This window comes from Amborella trichopoda, chromosome 9, assembly GCF_054954075.1.
Source record: "Amborella trichopoda isolate Santa Cruz 75 chromosome 9, AtrichopodaSantaCruz75HAP2 v2.0, whole genome shotgun sequence".
Taxonomy (NCBI): Eukaryota; Viridiplantae; Streptophyta; class Magnoliopsida; order Amborellales; family Amborellaceae; genus Amborella; species Amborella trichopoda.
The window spans coordinates 8,431,787-8,454,955 of NC_142344.1; the positions used below are offsets into that span (position 1 = coordinate 8,431,787).

The 23,169-nt window shown below is 35.3% G+C and overlaps 1 protein-coding gene and 2 pseudogenes across 1 annotated transcript; all 3 read right to left on the reverse strand.

Moving 5' to 3' along the window:
• Positions 1-3,660: 3,660 nt before the first annotated feature.
• MCM4 (Minichromosome maintenance (MCM2/3/5) family protein) lies at positions 3,661-9,976 on the reverse strand. The gene is made up of 18 exons (XM_088847674.1): positions 9,778-9,976; positions 9,497-9,625; positions 9,320-9,401; positions 8,965-9,097; positions 8,550-8,621; positions 8,273-8,416; positions 7,350-7,463; positions 7,032-7,244; positions 6,250-6,348; positions 5,880-6,040; positions 5,645-5,741; positions 5,179-5,340; positions 5,018-5,098; positions 4,798-4,876; positions 4,555-4,691; positions 4,423-4,473; positions 4,179-4,298; positions 3,661-4,030 (listed from the first exon to the last, which is right to left on the reverse strand). Exons 1-17 carry the CDS (start codon positions 9,959-9,961, stop codon positions 4,224-4,226), a joined length of 2,013 nt encoding a protein of 670 aa, XP_088703800.1. The 5' UTR covers positions 9,962-9,976; the 3' UTR covers positions 3,661-4,030; positions 4,179-4,223.
• Positions 9,977-11,650: 1,674 nt separating this feature from the next.
• Positions 11,651-12,525, reverse strand: LOC148780344 (putative cyclic nucleotide-gated ion channel 14 pseudogene; annotated as a pseudogene).
• A 115-nt stretch (positions 12,526-12,640) lies between these two features.
• On the reverse strand, positions 12,641-15,893 carry LOC148780345 (cyclic nucleotide-gated ion channel 17-like; annotated as a pseudogene).
• Between the last annotated feature and the right edge of the window lie 7,276 nt (positions 15,894-23,169).

Below are 23,169 nucleotides of genomic sequence, written 5' to 3' on the forward strand. Positions count from 1 at the left end.
GCCTTGAGGTGGTGACTTCCACATGTTTGCTATTTTATTTCTGATTTCTCTCTTCAATCTAACTACATTTATACATCGTTTCCAATCGTGAAAGACTGCAAAATTATTTTTGAATTGAGACCCATTCTGCCATAGTTGCCAAGTTCAAGTTCATGCTTTTGATGTTGTTGAGATAAGCAAGTTCCCCATCAAAATACTTCCTCTTTCTTTCCAACCATAATTGCCAACTTGCCATAACAGGGCTGTCTTCATGCACCTCCAGAGTAGCCTTCCCTTTGTTAATACTGGTGACAATGTCGTCCCTCCTTAAAATGTTAATAGCTAGTTCTTTTCCCAACCTTAGCAAGCACCTGAACTTTGTCTTGGGCTAATAATTTCTAAACTTTTGCAGCTGAGACAAGTGACTATCTTGCTCCATCATGAAATAGAAGTTGATACAATACCGAGGAGAGCATTGACAATCGTCACTGGCTTTCATACCTCATTTTCATCTCCAGCGTGTAGTAAATTGTTCGTAATTCATCCATTATTTCAGCAAATTCATTAATAATGCTGTCTGGTAGTTTATAGTCTCTACAAGTGATGGGTGAATGGTTGGTCTACTTCCAGGAATAAATATCAAAATTGTAATTACAATGGGCCATTACCAAACCAGTTTTGGTGCCAGAAATTAGTGTTGTCTCCCTTATTGATCGTAATATTGTGTTTCTTTAGAGCAACGATTTGCAGCCCCTAACCCCATTCTAAATCTGCATGAGTTGCTATTTCTTCAAATTAATCGGCTTTCTTGCACTTCGTCACTTCGATCTTGACCTTCCACAACTTCTGCAAACAACTGGTCTTCCTCCTTCACACTTTACCATCACCGTCGGGTCATCCGAGCTATATTCATAATTTCTGAACAACAAACTCCTAAACATCTTCTTTTTTTGCTGGTGTGCATATTTGTGCCAGCTCACTACATGATACTTTCTTTCTTTCATAAATCTTCCCTATAAAATTTGTTTGTCAAGTTCTCAAGACTCTTGGTGATATCATTAGATATCCTCAACAACAAAACATAAATACAATGGAATGTATATAATATAGATTTCAATAGTGTGAATCCACCACCTAGTGATAGATACTTAGACTTTCATAAATCAAGCTCGGAATTCAACCTATTGACCATATGATCCCACATAGGTCTAGATAGTCTGCCTTCTTATAAGGGAAGGCCCTGTACTTTATTGAAAGGGTTTTTAGCTCCACATTCCATCAATCTTGCCCTACTATGGCACCGCATCTTCATCACATGCCACTCCCACCGGCATTGTTTTGTTCATATTCATTTTTAGACCCGATACAATTTTCACAACAATAGACAAACAATCTCAATTTTCCGATTCCAGTTTCATTGGCATCGCTGGAAACCATTGTATAATCACCTTATGATAACTGTGATCTTGTTGGCCCATTGTGTGAAATTCATAATGGCTGTAAACTTGAAAAAGGAAAAAGAAAAAAGGAAATCAAATAAAGAATATATTGATCAAAAATTAATGGAAGCTAATTAGCGTGAATCCAATAGCTTTGTGAAGTCAATAATATTCCTAAGAACAATATTAAAAAATAAATAACTAATAAATCTAAATGAAACCTTACTACATACAACCCATATTTAAAGATCTTATTGGACCCCTTTAATTCTAATTCTAACATACTTAGAACTCCTAATTAAAATAGCACTCGATAAAATAAGACAACATCAACTTCAAAACAACCTTGAAATGTTATTTTAGCCATGACTTTTCACTCCGTTGTCGAAATCACTATTCTTATCAATGTAAGCCCCATGAGCTGAATTTTCGATTTTCCCAAGCAATAGAGGCAAAAAAAAGGCTCAAAATCCCTGAATGTTGAACCAAAAATTGAAGTTAGCTTACATCAATAACACCATTTGCTTCTCTGTTTGCTCATTTGCCCCTTTACTTGGCTGTCACTTTTCTCATTTGTCTACGTTGTGTTGCATCTATGTCTCTATATTTGCCTTTTACCTTTTTATATCCTTTCTCCATATTATTTGTTTCATTTAGTTTATTTTGGTTTTCGTCTTAACACCAAAATAAAGAATAAGTTTTATTTGTATTTGTATTTGTATTTGTTTTTGTTTTGATTTGAGAGTATTTGCCACGTGCATTTTTTGTTGGTTTTGCATGAAAATACGTATGCATTTGCATTGTTAGGTGTGATCATATCTTTTCTCTTTAACTTGAATTTTGCTTTGACATGTAAATTTTCCTTATTCAAACTTGAAGCAATAGAGAAATTCGAGCAATGAAATAATTGACAGAGTAAACCTAAGTTGAGCAATTATAATTTGAAGGAAGGCTGGGGGTTTATACAAGGCATCATCCTTGAAGAAAGTAAGGCACACCTCCAAAATATGCCAGAAGATAAAGTCTCATGGCCAAAAGCCCTAAGATGGCCTGAAAATCTACTATCAGGTTGTCCTACGACATTTAAAGTTCAAAAAATAGTGTAGATCGAGTGGATCAATAAACAAACTCTTAATAATAGATGGTCCAGATAATATGTTCCAAGATGCATTATTTTTCAAGACTTGAAATCATTTTTCTTTTCATATATCTCAAGTTCAAATGATAAATTAAAAGGTTTTCCAACATCAAAATAACCTTTTTCAATGGGTGTTTGCGGTACAAATTACTTCTACAATATAAGGTGGACACCTTATATAAGCTTTTACTTATGTTTTTAACTCTTGATTTTACAAGGCCTATATTTAATTAAATATATATATCAAAAGACACCAAACATGAGTAAAATTTCAAGGAGAGGCACTTTTCAATTATACCCCTTTCAAGACCACATAGCTTTCATGTTTAATGCACTTAAAAGATTAGTATGATCCAACTAGAGTGAAAATGTATTTTCCCCCTCCATCAATACCTAGCTAGAAGTATTTCTAAAATCCCAATGTTGAAAAACATCCAGCTAGCGACAAACCTAAAAAAGGGGGAAAAAAAAAAAAGCTTCAAAATATACCTTGGAAGATCATGAAAAAAATCACAACCAAAATTGCACATTATATATCTAAACCTAGGTATTTAGGTACTAATCTATATTTCAGTGAAATTTATCAAAAAATACTCAAGACAAGAAGAAACTTCTTCAATTTTGACACCAATAGTAGAATATCATGATTTCCTCATCTAATATACTTCTATAGGGTGAAAAATCATTTCCCCAATCAAGAAATGATTTAACCCCTTTCATAACAAAGATAACATCTTTGGAGTTGCTAAGTACCTCGATTAAGTTGTTTTTTCATGAAGTTCCAGAGTAAAGAGTTTTTTATTTTCTAGGTTAATCATAAGGATGAGTAGGTCAACGTTCCCAAAATTTGAGATCCCAAAAATACTCCAAGCTAGGGTATTGCACGGAGCCAATGCACAGTTTGGAGCATACCAATCTATTGAGTTTATAAAAAGATAAAGCATCGAGGCCTACGTCCTTAGAACCACTTAAACTGGGAAGGGATAGTTCCCCTTATAGAAATTCTAGATTGGTATCCTTTTGACGTGATAATTTATATCAACTATAATCTTTTGAAATTAAGTTCAAAATACAGGCAAGATGTAATAGCTTGTTACGAGTGCCTTTCGATAAATTCCTCAGTTTTCAAATATGATAAATGAGTTCTTGGTACATTAATGATAGGAGCCACTAAATTTAGTTCTGGCCAACATTTTGCTCAATTAACTTTATATTCATAATTTCTAACAATGGTCAGAATAAAACTACCAATTAGTATATTTCTTTGTAAATATTCTACCCCATAATAGCTTGAAATTTCTCACAAGACTTTCATGAACATAGTTGCAGCAAGCATCTCTAATGGGAGTGGCAAGCCTTCTACTAATATCAGAACTAGTGCTTCTCAGACCTCCTTTGCATCTTATTGCAGCTGCTGATTCTGTTTTTGCAAATGCTCTTCAGCATGCTTCTCGGTACCCACTACAGTATACCCCTGTCAAAATATACAAGATGAATAAATGCATGAAAGAAAAAGAATGAATCCTCAGAACATATCATGTTTTGTGTTTGTTTATGGTTAATTGCCCAGCCAAGAGAGAGAAAAGAGTGTGTGAGAGAGGAAAGAGAGAGAGAGAAATAACCTTCCCAAAGTGATCAACTTAGCCCACGTAAAACAGGTCATGTACTCAGATTCTCTTGACAGTTTCACCATGGAACATAACAAAGCCTTCAGACGCTAGACTCATAAGTGCATTGCGGATCTGGGAATTCCAGAAACAAGCAGAACATTCCATACTCAAAATTCAGGATCATTCAGCTTATTGGGCCTACTCACTAGCTTAAGCACATCCGCAAAAGAAAGCACATAGGTTAGGCCATACTTACATCATTAACATGGACTTCCATGGAGCTCTGTTTCCTCATGTCTTCCAACAACTGCAGAATTTTCCATGAAAGCAAAACAATTAGACCATGTGTGAGTGTGTGAGAAAGAGAGAAAGAGAGAGAGAGACCGACCTCTGTCACTCGAGTTGGGGAACCCCCAACTTGCATCTTCTCCATAATGAGATTCCGGGTGGCAGTTAGAATATTCTCTCTCCTTATTCTTTCACTTGCAGAAACTCCCGTCGTGATGAGATCCATGTCAATTGTCCCTATTGCACCACTAACATCCTTAGTTTTCTTTTTCTAACTAATGTTCTTAGACATTAATATCAAAAACCAACAAGCAATCATACACAGATTGAAACAGTAACAAACCAGTTGCATTATCAGTAGCAGATTGTTGAAGAGCAACTTTCAAAAGTCTGAATGCTTCTGCCACTTCCCGTTTCTCAACCTGAAAACAGAAAAACAGATTTGTTCATTAAGTTCTGTATCTCTCTCTCTCTCTCTCTCTCTCTCTCTCTCTCTCTCACACACACTCACACACTCCCACACACATCATTTCTGCACAAAACAAAAACATGTCTATGCCTACCCACTCAGAGAAACGCATCCGAGCCAGGGCTTCACTGAGACGAATCACACTCTCTATTTGCCTAGGAGTAGCTGTTATCACCTGCTAACAAGAATCCTTATCTCAGTCTATCTAATAGATAAGTCAAAGGAGCATGGAAGATTAGAAAGAGAAAACGATACCTTTTTACTGCTTCCTGGGAAGTTACCCCTTCTCCTCATCTCGACATAGCCCGTTATCAAATCATCAGCAGCTTCATCAGTAATCTGGGGATGTATGTGCCTTCTAGCGTAGCTAACATAAGCAGTCAAAGTGGGCAAGTCTAGAGCATCTTGCAATTGGGTCTGGATAATAGTAAAACTAATATCAGTCATGCCTATCTATCTGCACAATTTAGATGCCTTTTCTCCCCTCATATTTGAGAATTCTTGAGTGTTTGAATTCAATTGCCCATATTTTTTCCTCATTGTTACCTGGGTCCTCAAGCTCTACATTATTATTTAATATTTAGTGCTTTACACATGCACAATTTATGATTTGGCACATTACCTTAGAGATTCTTTTTCCCTCAATAGTTTTTGCTTTTGCACAATGAGAGTTGTAGTTTTTGAATAGTAGGTATAATGAAGAAAAGAGGAACTCTTTTACCTCAGGGTTTTCATAGTGCAAGGCCACAATATGCCTTGCCAGGCGTTTATCAGTCCGCTCATCGGCCTTGTCCAGGATCAAGTAAATCAGATCAAACCTGATATGTAATCCAATAAATTAGAAAGGCGATTTTAGAAAAGGTAATGCATGTTTCAAGGCAGTTTTTAGGTATAAAAGAGAGAGAGAGAGAGGGGGGGGGGGGGGGGGGGGGGGGTCAATGATTCTAATGAATTACCTTGATAACAAAGTCGGAGGGAGGTGGATATTTTCAATCACTGATAATCGAGGATTGTAACGTGACCCACTGGGGTTGGCGCATGCTAAGACAGAAGTCCGAGCATTAAGGGAAGCAATAATACCTGCTTTTGCGATGGACACTGTTTGTTGTTCCATCACCTGAAACCAAACCAGAAAATGGACCACAATAATGATCACAATCCCCTACCTAAAACTAAAGAAGAAATACGAAGAAATAAATAAAACATGGCAAAAATTTGGATTAGCAAGCATAACTGAAAAAAATAAGAAGAGAAAATGAAAAAACAAAACTGTTGCAAGTGACAACAATTAAGAGAGAAACTTGGTCAGCTAAGCTAGAGGATGACCTCATGCAACATGCTTCTTGCGCTATCAGACATCTTATCAAACTCATCAATACAGCAAATGCCTTTATCACTCAAAACCAAAGCTCCACTTTCAAGGACCTGCAAATTATCAAAGAATCGCAAATGTTTGCTGATTATTCAACTGCTCAAAGACTCCGAGAGTCCAAAATTTTCTCATATACCAGTACTAAAGAGAAAATAAGTACTACCAGAAGAGAACGAGGCATGCAATACATAATATGAAAACATTAAAAAGTACTTAGCAAACAAGTTACTTTCATGGTAGCTTTAATGCCCTCTGAAGGGCCCTTTTTTATATGTGATTAAAACACTCAACTGGATCCTGGCATCCGCTGTTTGCCACCAGTAATCCAATTCTTTCTTTATATATCATGTCTTCCGAGGACTACTAAGCACTCTCATCTAAAATCTAGCCACAGTCATGTCCTTATAAAAGTTACACCAAGGATATATAACCCAACCAAACCAACAAAAAAACATTAAATGCAACTAAAAAAACATTAGGCAGCTATTTTTTTATTGGTAACTAAAATTGACCGGTCAGAGAGATATAGGAAATTATATTGAAGGAATGGGATAAGGTCTTCTGGTTTATGGAAAGCACAAGGAGATTAATCTTAAGAGTTAGGAAATTCCCCTATAAAGTGGAGGGGCAAAGTACAACCTATATTTATTATTTTATAATATGAATACGATTGCCACTGTAAAAAGATCTAAAATGTGACTTTAAGGTTCAAGTGCATATGAATGCAAAAACATACTGTTTCTCCGGTTTCTGGGTCCTTGGAGACATATGCAGTCAAGCCCACAGCAGAGCTCCCTCTCCCACTAGTGTAAATTCCTCGAGGAGATAATTTGTGTATGTACTGGAGAAGTTGAGATTTACTAGTACCAGGATCACCAACAAGCAAGATGTTGATGTCACCACGAAAATTAGCCCCAGATGGCAGCTTCAGAGCGTGCCCACCGAATAGCTGTGACATCAAATATAAGGAACGTATGCTATAAACATAATCATCGAAATTATGAGAAATAAAACAAACCATTTTTAATGAAAAGCTATGACATGAAGGTGAAACCTGACAAAGAAGACCTTTCTTTACATCTTCAAGCTCCCAAATACTTGGTGCTAGTGACCTGGATAGCCTATCATATATGTCGGGCTGCTTGGACAGTTCTTTCAATTGTTCTACCTAGATTATGAGGAAGAAAACCAGTCAAAGCAAACTCAAAAGAGATAATTATATGGAAATGAACCAAGTTGCAACCTGCTTTTATGTAATAAAATTTGATTAACATGATGGACGAGAAATAAAAGTAATCCTCTTTTAAGTAATCAAATTTGATTAACATGATGGATTAGAAATAAAAGTAATCCTACAAAAAAATTTGGTCTGAGAAACAATTACTTATGGGCACATTTTTCTGTCCAAATTCCACCTCAATCACCTATACAAATAAAACTAAAATAAATTATAGAATCATTTTGGTTGGAGGATCCCATATATTTGTACATATGTCTACCACATCCATGCATTACTGCAGGTGGCAGGGCAGGGGTGTATACGTACATGTGAAACTGTTGCTCTCTCCCTCAGGGTACATGTGTACAAGTGAAACGGTTGCTCTCTCTCTCTCTCTCTCTCTCTCTCTCTCTCTCTCTCCACACAAAACGAAACAATTTGGTTGCCCTTCTTCCATTGAAATGTTTGTTGGTTCAATATTTCATACAAACTTCTCATTCTGTTGTTCTAATTTAGTTCCTTTCTTTTCATCCATTCTCTTCACTTTTCTGTTACTTCATGATTTTAATTTCCATAGCTACTCAATTTAGTTTCTCTCAATTCTCTGAAATTCTCTGTGCTATTGTATCGTTTATCATCTATTATTTTACTTCTTTTGGTACACCTTTTCTCACAAATTTTTCCAGTTTTAGATTTCCATTATCTTGGAAAGCATTCCATTAATCTAGTTGTATTGAAGCCAAGATGGTGGAAAGCACCTTATCTTCATAATCAAGAGGTATATCATCAACAAAACCTCTAGATGAAGCTGCATCAACACCGTTAACATCTTGCTCCATAGGGTCCTCTGCTTGCATCCTCGACTTGTCTGTCTTCTTGAGGTGAAGGCAGTCGATGTATGTCTGCCGTATCATCACACCAATAAATACAAAGAAATTCAATTAGTTTCAACAAAAAACATTGAAGGAATGATTTCACAATTCATTTCAATACCCCAAAAGTGACCATTAAAGTATGAGAAACAGCTGAATAGACCTTAAATAAAGATTTAACTGTCCTTTGTGTTGATCCTACTCTGACACTCATGGCCCTATAAATTCCTGTGACCTGTGGAAAGAACGCAAAAACAAACAATCACTAGCATGAATGGAAAACTATGACAAAATAAAAGCTATATCAAATGGATAAACAATAGCCAAACCTTATTTTGGCATAATTCACATAACAATTCCAAGGGAACATGGTGAACTCATGCATTATATACAATATTCAATCACATCTCTTTGCTTTTTGTTAACCAAACAGGGTTTCTATTTTATGATATTTACATCTATACATACTATTAATCTAGGCTGCCTTTAGATGCAGGACCCAGTATTCATACATGGTAATGTACAATGGGTAAGCGATATCCAAGGTAAGACAAGAAGGAATCAAGATACATCCTCACCTCAACTCTATCACCAGGCTTTCCAGCATCAACAAGCTTGTCATGCATGAGCAAACTAACTGTGTGTGGAGTACCTCCTTCTGGAATTGCATCTGGAGTCTCCTGAAGCCTCACAATCTGCTTGTCTGCAAACCTGCCAACAAAACTAGAAGTTAGGCTGACATAAAAACAAAAGAAATCGAGAAAGAAGCTGATTAGAAAGATATAGTTACCAGAAAAATAAAACTGGTTTACAAAATATATTTGTCAAAAGCAAGATGAAAACTGATTCCAAAGATCATCATCAGAACATTTTCCCAACTTTCCATGAAATCCAAAGATATTAAAGGAAAAATAAAAGATGCAAAAGATATACCTGCATCGATTGTGGACCAAAGTCATAGAATTCATGGCCAAACATTCTTCCCTTGCACATCTCGGGGGCTCATTGATTCGGCCTATGGTATATTCCGAGATAAGGGTGCATATTATATATAGGAACTGAAAAAGGAGCTGTCAAAGACACACTCACACACACAGTCAATAAGATTACCTCTATCAATAGGGATAAGATCGGAGAAGTGGCCACATATAAGGCATCTGAAACATGCCTCCTTGATTTCTGGTATTATGGAGCTACAGCGGATGATCATCCCTTTCACAGACACCATCTTTTCAATGTCTAATATATCCAAAGGAGAGGGGGTTAAAAAAATACTCGAATTAATAGTGAACAGGAGAGAGAGAGAGAGGGAGAGGGAGAGAGAGAGAGAGAGAGAGAGAGAGAGAGAGGGAGAGAGAGAGAGAGAGAGTGTGTGTGTTTTGCCCTCTCACCAGATGGGTTGAGGTCCCTCATGTTAACAGAGGACCTGAGATTGAAGACTCTAGTCTGAATATGTTTGTCATAGAGAGGTTTCTTCTTGTTGACCAATTCCATGACCACCATATCAAATATGGCAAGAACCTCAAGTGGATACCTCACCATCTTAACATATAAATCTTGATCATAATCAAACATGTCTTGTCCATCAATGTTCAATGAGTGGCCTTCCAATTCAAGGGTCTGAATCAAAGGAAACCAAAATACACATCAACAATAAAATATCAACTAAAAGGAATACACATAATAGAATAGTAATTAAAAGGGGTAATAACAAGGGGCAGGGCATTGCAAAAAACATAGTTACATTGAAATCACAACTTCCCAGCATAGGACATGCAACAAAATTTTTACATCTAAAATTAAAGCATTAAAAGTGAAGTAGGGTACCAAAACAATGTCTCTATAAAATGTTGTAGGCCATAGAAAATCTTTTTGAAACTAAAGCAACTTAAATATAAAGCAAATGAAACCATCAGAAGGATGGGGAAAATTTGGACATTTTTATTCTGAAAAGAAAAAAAAAATTGTACATTTTAACTGTGGTAAACCAAGAGCATAAGTAGCATCCATCAGTCATTTGGTCGTAATTTAGGTTGTGGATTCTTATGTTAAGAATGGTGCCTTGCATATCAGAATCCTACAGGGACAAATATTAAAGAAGAATAGAGCCCTTCACCAGAAAACTTTTATTACATGAAGAACTCGAGCTAGAACAACTAAAGAGCTGCCATGACATGCTGTATAGCAAGCTGACCTTGAAATGAACAAAATCACATTTGCTATGGAGTGGTTATACTTACTAAAAAGAAAAAAAAAGGAACGGAGTGGTTATGCCCAGGTTGCAACCGTTAGCTAACTCAGCCACCATTTCCACTCCCTGTGGAAGAGCTACATGGTGATAGTACGAGGGCAGTGCCTCCCCTCTCTTGTGATGCACAGATATGGCAGTGGACGTGGCCTCAGCATCAGTTCTTAGTGATTTTTCAGATGTTCTTGAAATATCTGGTACTTATAGGATACTCATGTTGAAGTATCCATGCATCATATTCCTTTCCATTACCACAAGACAAATTTCATGCTTTATTTAAAGCAGCATTCATCAATTTTACGTTTTTGTTTAATTTCATTTCTTGAATTTGAGCTCACTTGCACACAGATACTTCTAAATTTTTTTCCTCGAAAAACTTTCCTTGAAAAAAAATGGGGCATCATCGTTTTAACATCCACTGGCTTGTAGCCAAGAAATACCCGAGTTATGGATGGAAATGTAGAAATGACCACAGAATGTAACTGCAACACCATATGAATGGCAGCAAACAATCTATTTTTGTCCCACATTTACTTTCTCCTTGATTTTCTAAATTTAATTTCACAACTTAGTTGCTTGTTTTTTTAAGGAATTTTTTATTTCCCACTAAAACTAGTCTCCAAATATATAAATGTACATCTATATGTATCACATCTCACACCCTACAATAATTGCACATCAACTATGTCATCGATTGCTCCAAAACCTATCATAGCACTACCTTACCAGTCAAGTTGAACACTACATCATCAAACCCCCTTCCATACTAGAGAAAGGGAGAGAAACAATGCCCATTTCTCAGTCAAGTTAAATACTCCATATCTAACCCACTTCACAAACCCCCATGTACATAGTGAAACAATACCCATTTCCCCAAATTATCATCCCACATCCATAGAGAAACCATACCCATTTCCATTAGTCATCATCCCACCTCCAAAACCCCACGACAATATCAAGACTGATAAATAATGTCCACTTCTCTAGTCATCATCCTCAGGTACTGAGGAGGGAACCCAGCTTTGAGTCCTCGTCTCCTTCACCATTAAGCCCCAACCCATAATATAAAGAGGGAGCCCAACATTGAGTCGTCGGCTCCTTCACCCTCAAGAGAAAGACTCTTGCATGGCCAACTCCTTAACCATCTTCCTCTTATGCCTTCTCCAAGCTGCCTGCATAAAGCAAGCTAACCAGGTTTTCTCTTAACGAGAATATCATCTAAATGTATGTTGAAGCTTTTTGCCATGGAGTCTCTTAAACTGGTTAGCTACCAAAGGTCCTCATCCATAAAGCGAAGGCCTCTACTTCAACTACAGCCCTTGCAGATCGGGTCGAAAAGGGTAAGTTGTGAGTTTTATTCAGAATAAGGGCCCAAGTGAGAACCTCCTCTCCACAAAAATAACCAGCTCAAATGGTGATGGAATTGAAGAAACTGGTTCTCTCACCATTGGAGGTTGAGCTCTCTAGACACCCAGAAATGATAAAGAACATTTCAGTTACTGGATCACCTTCTCTAGCAATGCAAGTGACCTCAGTGCTAAGGGAGGAGACTAGACTTCAAGGAGCTAGTCATCCATTTGAGGTCCAAGCACAAGTGCTGTTGAAAATCCTGGCCAGGATCTTTAGGTAGACCATGAAAGATTGTTTCATCATCAACTCCTATTCAGCCACTTGTATTGGACAAAGCGCCATATACATCTTAGCAAATCTTGGGGAAAGTTGCCAATCCCTAATGCACTCTTTCGTATCTCTCCTTTCCAATCTCCACTCTTCAAGCCTCACGTTAAGAGATTGCAAATGGGTCTGCATGCTGGCAATAAAATGTGCAAATAAGACCAATCATAAACTAGCAACAAATATGGCAAATGCTATCACCCAAATAAATGTGCTTGTTGTCAAACTTCATCCATGTGAACATAGTTGATGCAAATCCCACCAAAGGCAATACACGGCAACATTTATGTAAGCACTTACGAACATGTTGTAGTCATAACTGATGCCCTGATTAGTAGCATTGCAGTTACCAAACACTTATGTGGTGCTTGGCCAAGTCTTGCATTCTGTCTGGTTCGCATGACTACAGAGCAGAAATTTAAGATTTCAGGTTGGTTTCATCCCTATACTGTGACGTCCAGCATGTGTTCTGATATTCGATGGACAGTAGATACCAAGCCACTCCTAAGACATGGCCAACTAGGATGTAAAGAAATAAATTATATGCAGCTCCAACCGAAGCTGTCTGCTGACAGCACCAGTTGCTTGGAAGAGGCATTAAGGGGGACAATAAAATATGATCGAACTAGAAGAGAATGATAAGCTTGGGATTGTTTAGCAGCCAGAATAAGAAGCCAGATGCCAACCTGAGGAAGAGCCAGAGAAGCCAAAAGGTCTATCCAGAAATATGAAATCAAATATCTCTTTGCGATTGTCTAGGCTTCAAGACAAGTTCCCCCCTCAAAAAACTCAAGTCTCAGAGCCACGTAAGCTATCTCAAATTTTATGAACATATGCATGAGTAGAAAATATAATAACAATACCCAAATTCAGGTCCATCTCCAGGTATGATGCATTCCCACCAGATGGCAAGTAAGAGTACAATGTTGAGAATGAGAGCTATTAAACAAGAGATAAGAACACAGTTCCATTGAAGAGTAATCTTGCTTCCTGGATCAAGAATTTGCTTTCTCTATAGCCAATGGTCCTTTGCAATTGAACCTTCCAATCCTTTGCAATTTTCCCAGCTAATCTTCGGAACTCATTGGGTTTTACTGAAGATTTGGGGTCAGAACTAGGGGACGAAAGAACTTTTCCTAAGTGAGATGAATCATCTGATTTCCATGGTAATGAACGACCTTTTACATGTGGCTAAAACCTCACAAGCTTCACTTTCATGAACTCCATATTTGATCATTATTCACTTCCATACAAAATTTGCAAAAGAAGACCCATGATCAAAACATGTTTTGCAATGCTAAATGAGCCTGAAAAAATCCATAAGACAAAACAGAAAAAACATTGTGACCCACAACACAACAAAAACTAATCCCTAGCCCAGTCTCAAGCTCAGCTATTGTCCAAAGCCCAAACAAAACCCACAACTCTCTATTGACTGGGGATCCAGATCAAGAAAAAGAAAGGGCCTTAGAAGTAGAGGACATCCATCTATGCATGAAAGCACGTCTACAGAATTGATTAGTTTAATGAAAAATGGGGCAGTGTTACAGTCATGATGATTTTGTAGAAGCAAGGATTAGGGGTTTTCTACCTGCTCATGAAAGTAATAACTAATACAGCTACTCAGCAGAGATAGGGAGGTAGAGAGAAAGATAATATACAGGTAGCAAAGAGAGAAATTGAACTCCAAAATCACTCTGCACTTTGTGGAAAGACTAAAGAGAAAAGTGTCCCGAAGTAAGAAAAAAATTGCTCTTTTATTTATTTCATCTTCCATTACATTTCTTCTCCTTTCCTAAATACCTCATTCCATAATCCCTAATGAAATTTGCATTAAATACTAATAAATACAAAATGCTACTGCAAACTAACATGATTCCATGCAGAACAAAGAAAACACAAGTGCTAATAGTTTGGCAAATTAAAAAAGATAGACCAAATATCACCATCTTAAGAAAAGCCAAAACATCACATCAAAACAAAGAAACAAATAATCAGAAACAAATCCCCCACTCAAAAGAATAAATATCACAAAGAAACTAAAAAATCAAACTTCCACATACGTTATGGACAAATAGCATGTAGTCACAATCAAGAGAGAGAGGGAGAGAGAGAGAGAGAGAGAGAGAGAGAGAGAGCTTAAGAACCATCAGCAGGTAGAGACCTGATCAATAATGCGAATGTATTTGCCCTCAAAATCTGAGGGGGAGGACCTGAAGTTCTTGAGGAATCGAAGAATGGCATCACTAACATCCTGCACACTGATGTTCGTGCCCCAAACAAGCATAGGAGGGTTAGAGTCCATGTCCCCACCTTCTGAAGATGGAGGGGCTTCATCACCATCATAAGAAGGTCTGTGAAAACACATCTTTCAATCAGCAAAGAGAACCAATCAATCTCCACTATTTACATCTGGTACTCTCATGAAAACCAACCAAATGCAAGTATTTCCTCCTTTGCTTTTCAATGTGCAAACTTATCTTGGATTTAAAACACAGTTCACCACCCAAAAAAAACAACAAAACAAAAATCAACTTTTCTTTCCCATGTTGAAAGAAACAATCAAAATTCAATACTTTTCTTACATGTTTCAGGTCACTAAATCAAATGTAGCAAAGTTCTATCCCATTTAAAAACACAACCCACCATTAAAATCATATTTTCCTCTCGTATGTAAACTAATGGGGCTACAATTTTCCTCCTTTTCTTTTATGTGCTTTGTTTTTCAAATTATACCAACCTAAGAATTGCTCCAATTTTGTCTACACTGTAAACAATTCCAACCCCCAAGACAAAATTAAACAAACTAACTGAAAGTTGCATCGATCTCAACTTTCAAGCAAGGTAGCTTACGTAAGGGCTGGAGAGGGAGCAGGAGAGGGAGCGACGTTGGGCGGTGGTGTTGCATAATAGCCAGGAGATGAATTGCTTGTTGGGGTGGTCCTCCTCCTTTGACCCCTGCCTCCTCCTCCTCCCCGTCTCCTTTGGTTGCTTCCTGACCTTGAAGAGGAGGGAGTTCGAAAAGGGCTTGATGATGATGGTGCTGGAGAAGAACCTGCCCAAAAAAAAAAAAAAACAAAATAATGTAAAAGAAAAACCCACCAAAACAGGTGAAAATGGAGAAAAAAACCATACAAATGCCAGAAATAAAAAAATAAAAAACAAAAAAGAGTAAAAAACACAAATAATGTCAAAATGGAGAGTAATACCATATCAATGCCAGAATAAGGTGAGATTAGTCAAGGCAACTACTATATAAATAGGGAAAAGGGCAAAAGAAATAGTATATGTTGAAATTAAGGCAAAAAAAAATCCTCTGAAAAAACCTAGGAAAACAATGGAATGGGAAGGGTGGAAAGAGACATGGCAGGGGGGAAAAGAGAAGCTGTAGGAGAAAATAAAAATGCACACCCCAAACTCACTTAAAAATGACAGAAAATGGAGAAAATAAACCAAAATTAATAAAAACGAAAAGGTGAAAAAAAAAAAAAAGGAAGACAAAAACGGGAGAAACTGATGAAAACGAAGAAAATGTGAGGAGAAAGACCAACCTGGGGTGCTTGGAGGGGTGGAATCGCGAGCCATGGATGATCGCAAGACAACCAGAGTAGAGTAGAGAGAGAGAGAGAGAGAGAGAGATGAGTCGGGCTTAGAGCTTTTAGACGGGAAAAGGTTTTGGCGGGAAAATGCACTTTTTTCCCGCCGAAACCTCGTTCCCCCTGATCTTATAGAGTAACGGCGATAAATACTTTAAAAAAAAATCGGGATTATATCGTTTTTCGGTCAGAAACAGTTTCTATAATGTGTGACATTATATATGGAAATAAGGTGCCATTGCATAGTACAGAGTGTATTGATGTTGGAAAATCTTCTAATTTGATCGTCTCGATATCATTATGACAAGTCCTAAAAAAGTAATGGTTGGGCTCTAAACGATAAAATTAGAGCCTATTTTAAAAATTTTACTAGAAGAGGTTATTTTGATACTCAAATATCTTCAAATTGATCATATGGACATGGCATGAAAAAAAAATAGATTTCAAGTTTTTGAAATAATATATTTTGTAATGCATTTTTTAACCGTCAATTTCACAATTTTCAAGTTTTCGTATATCTGTTGATGCACACTATTTTTTAAGCTTTCAACTTTATAAATAAAGATAAAAATATGTTTTAAGGTCATCACAAAGATTTTCAATATTGAAACTACATTTCTTGACACTATTTGAAGGTAGGCTCTAATTTGATTGTTTAGGGCCTCAGTTCTATATAAACTTTTCCCAAAAGTAATACATCTTCTAATAAATTATTTAGAATGTTTATTTTTTATTTTTAAGTGCTTATAGATCCGATTGATTTGTATAATTGTTTTAACTTTAAATTTTATAACTAAGAATAAAATTAAATTTTCAAGGCTATTATAAAACTTTCAACATCAAAACTACATCTCAAGACAAAATTTAGATGTGTTCCTTACTTCTACGTTATAAAGATGATGGTTTATACAAACTTCACCCTTTTGGTCTTCAAAAAATATAAAAAACAGTTAAGTTAGTGGGTGAAAAATAATCAATAAATTTATGCTCGTGTCTCTTCTGTTTGATTATTTAAAGTTCTCCCTAAATTTATGTTTTGCATTCATATCTATTTTTTCATATTTTAAAAATTATTGACCAAATTGCTCTTACTCCAACATTCAATGTTTGAAATTCAACTTATGTACTGATACTTCTGTAAATATTTCTTAGACACTTAACTCCAACCTTCAAGGTCTAAATTTGTTTTGAAAACACATCGAAGGACTCCAAGGAAAACAAATAAGTGCAGACTTCAAAACTTGAAGGTTTAAAGCTACTTTAGTGAGCTTGAAGAGGTGGGATTAGGAGTGGCAATACGTCGGGTACGGGTTGGATCGGGATGGACCCGGACTTGGACCCAAATAGTATTTGGGTTCAAGTTTTGGACTCATAACCGTCTGGTCGGGTCCATTGCCACCCAATGACTATGAGAATTTATTTTATTTTTTATTTTAATTTTTTTATCATCATATACTCATATTATTGGCAACAAAGTCACAATCAATTGCCATATGATTTCAAGCTGTATGATTTGTAGATAAAAATGACTACCAATTATTATTGTATACGATCCTTGATACACCTAAATGCATAAGGCTTAAAGTAAAATATTTTATCTCTAACGGTTTACCAATACGGGTCAAGTCCGGCACCCAAACCTAGATCCATATCCAAATAGTGTTCAAGTCTAGGTTTTGGACCCAAACCCGACCCGTTGAATAAAAAAATTGAACCCATACTTGAACCTGAGTTCGAGTCTACCCATCGGGTAATAGGTCTCGTCAGGTCCATTGCCAACAGCCAGTGGGATGGAGGAAAGGGGATACTAACAGATTTTATACTCTCTCTAAGATTATCCATCTTAGACCAATCTAACGTTTTCAATATTCAGAACAACATATAAACACGTCTGATACCCATTACATTTTCCACAGCCACAAAAGCATCAAATTTTCAAGGTTATGGATGATTCCATTGTCCATAGCTCATGTTTATCAGTACGTTCTACAGTACAACTTGTAATTTTTTAAATTCGTTGTGGCCCCTTATACTAGGATTGATATTGTGGATGCTCAAAGTTTACAACACGAAATTGATGATAACTCTATTTAGCAACACAGGTTCCCTTTTGTTTTAATGGGTGTGGTTTGTATAGGCCATATTAAATAAAGCACACATCTAAATCTTGCTAAACGATATAGTTTGTGTGTTAGAAACACTTTGATGTAAGAAAGTATTTTATTATAATAGACGTCTAGATAATATGCTATAAAATATATTGTTTTTTTCTGAGATACATTGTTTTTAGGACATTGTTATTTCTATATACACTCTTCTCAAGGTCTAGATGGTCGATGGCAGGTTTCCAATGACGAAATAATGTTTTGAAATGATTTTTAAGTTCTACCGTATTTCTATGTTATAAGGTTGATGCTTTATACAAAGGAAAAAGTTTATATAAGGTTGCAACCTTAAATGTAGGATTACAGATGCACCTCAAAACTCTATTGGAAAATGTTGTTTTAATGTTGAAAAAACCTTTAATTGATAATCTCGACATCGAGATGCATGAATATGAAAAGAAAATAAAAAAATTTGAGTCCCATAAATAGTGACCGTCCATTTCAATATTTTCATATATTTATAGATCTACTTGATTTTAACTCTTTTTGGAGTTTAAAATTTTATAATTAGATATGAAAATAGATTTTGAGATAATCCTAATAATAATTTTCGCTAAAATTACATGTTATGATAAAATTTGAAGGTATATAATTTTAAATTTTAAAAATGGTTAAAATCAAATAGATCTATAAACATATGAAAATTTTGTAAAATGCACTATTTCTGAGACTTAAAATCCTTTTTTTTTTCATGGTCATACATCTCAATGTCGAGATGATCAATCAAAAGGTTTAACATTAAAACTTCATTTTTTGGATTTTTGATGTGCATCTATAGGTTTACATTATAAAGTTGCATCCTTATATAAACTTTTTCCTATAAATAATGGCACGCACTACCAACATGGGCGCAACATAGAGAGATTTATTTGTAGGCCGCGTCCAATTCTAACAAGCCTTTAGAATTCATCACTTTCTCCTTCCTAGGATTCGAACCAAGCAAGAAGCAACATTTACTTATTCTGTGTCCATCGGTTTTTACTAATTTCACTACTAAAAAGGCAATAAAAATTTCCAAACCATAAGAATGGTAGTCGATTTCAATGAGACACAACTTTGCGCTCAGCGCGATCATTCAAATGGTCAAACCACCTCATAAAGAAGTAATTTGCAGTAAAATCAACAAATTAGCAACCCAAGTCATTACTTTAAAAAAATCATTCATTAAAATGTTAGTGAAAATTGATGATGCAAATGAAACCAAACTCAATATCAGAGGGGAAGCTTGTCGTGAGGCTGGTGATCGTAGAGCCCGGATTTTAGATTGAAATTCATTTTTTAGAGAGAATAAAAGTTATCGCTATCTATACAATTTTTTTTTTTGTTATCTTCTTTCCTCTAGCTTCTCATTTTTATTAGGAGAATAAGGGTTAATGGTTACCTTTATCCAACGGGTTTCCGATAAAAAGTCTTCCCTGATCTCAAGGATATTTATTCAACGCAGGCATATGAACGTTTAACCATATGAATGTTAGATATAATTATAGATAATTTATAATAAACATGGGATTCCTCCTAACCTACAATTGTAGGTTAAATCACGCCAGACCTCATAACCATACATATCAACATAAGATGGTCAATCATCAACTATTTTGTCATAACATACAAAAAATGGCCTTGTTATAAGTTTAAAATCTTGACCAAAGACCATTTCAATAATTTGGCCCCATAAGAATGCTTGCGTTCTAGGTTTAAAAATCCTGCACACTCAGGGGCCATAGGATAGTAATCAAAATAATCCTTACTTGTTATAGGTTTCAAACCATCCAAATAATCCTTATTTGTTCTGGGTTTCAAACCTGAATCAAGAAATTTGTTTGACAAAACGGCACATCTTTAACGTTAGCATGTAACCATCAAATATTGCTATATTGTTAACCATTACCAATGCAATAAATGTTATGACAATAACCATTGTCCATACGCAAGTGAATTAGATATGCACACGAAGTTCAATAAATATTTATTACACAAACTAATGCATAGCCATTTTAAAAAAAAAATTATTCTATATGAAGTTCAAGTTAGATTTTCTATACACAATGTACTATAATGGTAGGTGTGGCAATGGACCCGATTATACCCGGGACCCGATGGGTAGACCCAACATTGGGTATGGGTCTGGGTCGATGTCTGGGTCCAACAGGACCAGACCCGTACCCTACTTGTACCTGTAGTCATAGGGTATATGATAGCAATCATGTGTCTTTAGGCGTTCATTAGATATTCATATTATTACAATATTGGCAACATTTACAGTAGTTTGGGAAAAAGAAAAAAAAGTTCATAGTCATAATGTTTATGATGGTAATAAAAAATAAGCTCATAATCATAGGGTGGCAATGGATCCGACCAGACCCGAAACCCGACAGGTTCGGGTATGAATCCAAAATTTGGACCTGAATATTATTCGGGTCCTGGTCTAGCCTGACCCGACCCATACCTGTCCCATCGCCACACTTATATCATGGGCATTTTTAACATGGAACAACTTCAAGATGAAGTAGTTCAAATAATATTTTCTCCACGTAAAGGTAGTGAGCTCGATGCACAGAAATCATCAACGTTGTGAAATCCAAATTCAAGTTTAGGATCTGTAACTCATTTTATTTTTTTATATTTGCCAATACTTGTTTACTTTTATATTACTGTTGAAAATGATCTAATTTTTAACGTTCTTTAGTGTAGTTTTGTACATATATTTTTAAAATGTTCTAATTGGTCCAAGCACGAATCAAAACATTGAGTACCCAAGTCGTTTCAGCCAACTTGTCTAATATTTAAAAAAAAACAAAGACAAGAGGAAAAAGAGAGAAATTAGCCAAAAATACCGAATAACACAAAAAATAAGTTTTTTTTTTTAGAAAATTTAGCATATATCCGTTATTTTTACAATATCACCTATATCTTCACTTATTTTATTGATTTTTCACAGGAAAAGTTTATATAAGATTTCAATATTAAAATGTAGAATCACATATGCACCTCAAAAATATATTGAAAATGTTGTTTTAATGTTGATCATCTTGACATCGAGATGTATGAATATGAAATTTTTTGAGTCCCATGCAAAACATTGTTCAAACCATCAATTTTCAAGATTTTCATATATTTATAGATCTACTTGATTTTAACCATTTTTGGAGATTTAAAATTGAGAAAATATTTTCATATCTCTTATTTTTAGGTTTCATATATTGGTAAACCCAAGGTTTCAAAATATATCTTCTAACCCCCTGACCACTTTAAACTTATTTTTTAACCTAAACAATTGTGGAAAATAGATGCTCTTTCTATACTCAATCTTTTATCTCACTCTCTCTCCTCTCGTGTTTCTCCTAACACCTATATCTCTCTCTCCTTCCAATAACCTCTCACCTCCATGAAGTTTTTTTCTCTCTCTAAAAGTTTGGGATGACGGCTTTTAGAATATGTATGTCTTTTTAGCTTTGTTTGTCCTAAAAAAACAGGTTTAAAATAACTCAGGGGTTAGAATAAATAAAATCTACAATTTTTATGCCTCAATATATCTTTTAAAACCTTTGATCTATAATGGAACTTGAAAATAGGTGGTACAAAGATATTTTCTCGTTCAAATTTACTAATTATATATGAAAATAGATATTCGGATAATCCTAGTAATTTTTACAACAAAATTACATGTTATGATAAAATTAGGAGGTGCCCCTTAATTAGATTGTTTAGGGTTGCAACCTTATAGAAACAACACCCTTTTCCATATATTACTTGTATACTCGTTCTTAGGAGCGCCAAAACTATTCCAAAATTTGCCTTATTTTGGGTATTTAAGATCCGAAATTAAAAAATGAAAAAATTGGACCTTCAACATAATTTTCGGATTCAGTCCGAATCTTTTCATAGTAGAATTTTTTTCATATTCATGATCTCCATGTTAGAGATTCCACGCCCTTAAAAATTAGGTCAAAAAATTCATCTCAAAAATTAATTTTTAAGAGGTGACTCATTTCTATATGGACTCATGGAAATTGTGTCCATTTATTAATTAAATAATTAAATCGTTAGTGATGAGTTAATTATTTAAGTAGTAGATAATGCTCGGTAAATGAGAGAAGTACATTAAAAAACGATGTTGTATAGTATGAGACCATTTACTTTTAGAACAGTGAGGTTACAAATACTTTTAGTCATTGAATGAGAAATCTAATAGATTGTAGTGTGTCACAACATTTCAAAACTTTTATGTTGGACTTTGTGCCCAATCAATGATACATTCCCAACCATATGATTTCACATCTAGTGATCAATAATAACCATGACTTATTTATATAAAAAATAAATAGCCTCATCATATATATACATGTGTGCGGTTTGTATAGAGCCTATGCTCTAAACAATCAAATTAGGACCTACCTTCAAATAGTATCAAGAAATGTGGTTTTAATATTGGAAATCTTTGTGATAGCCTTAAGATATTTTTTTATATTTATTTATAAAGGTTAAAGCTTAAAAAATATTGTAGATTGACCGATCTATGAATACGTGAAAATCTTAAAAATTGACAGTCCAAAATTGTGTTACAAAATACACTATTTTTAAAACTTGAAATCCATTTTTTTTATCATGTTCATGCATATTGATGTCGAGATAGTCAATTTGAACATATTTGGCATCAAAACCAACTCTTCTAGTGAAATTTATGAGGTAGGCTCAAATTTGATTGTTTAAAGCCTCGGCTCTGTGTAAACTTTTCCCTATATATAGTCCAGTAGAAAAAGAAACACTTCTTAAGTGAGAGACAGTCGGCAGAAGCCTGTGGTGAGGCAAATCATGAAGAATTCATGTTTGACACACACAACGCACTTCTTCCTTGACACACACAACGCACTTCTTCCTTGACTGCATGATAAACAAATATATATCAACACCCATCAACCCATTAATTAATCTTAACAAATTGACTATATCTTTCTCCATGATTTGACACACACACCGCACTTCTTCCTTGACTGCATGATAAACAAATATATATCAACACCCATCAACCCATTAATTAATCTTAACAAATTGACTATATCTTTAGTTTACTATCATAATTTGTTTTTTCCCATACAAATT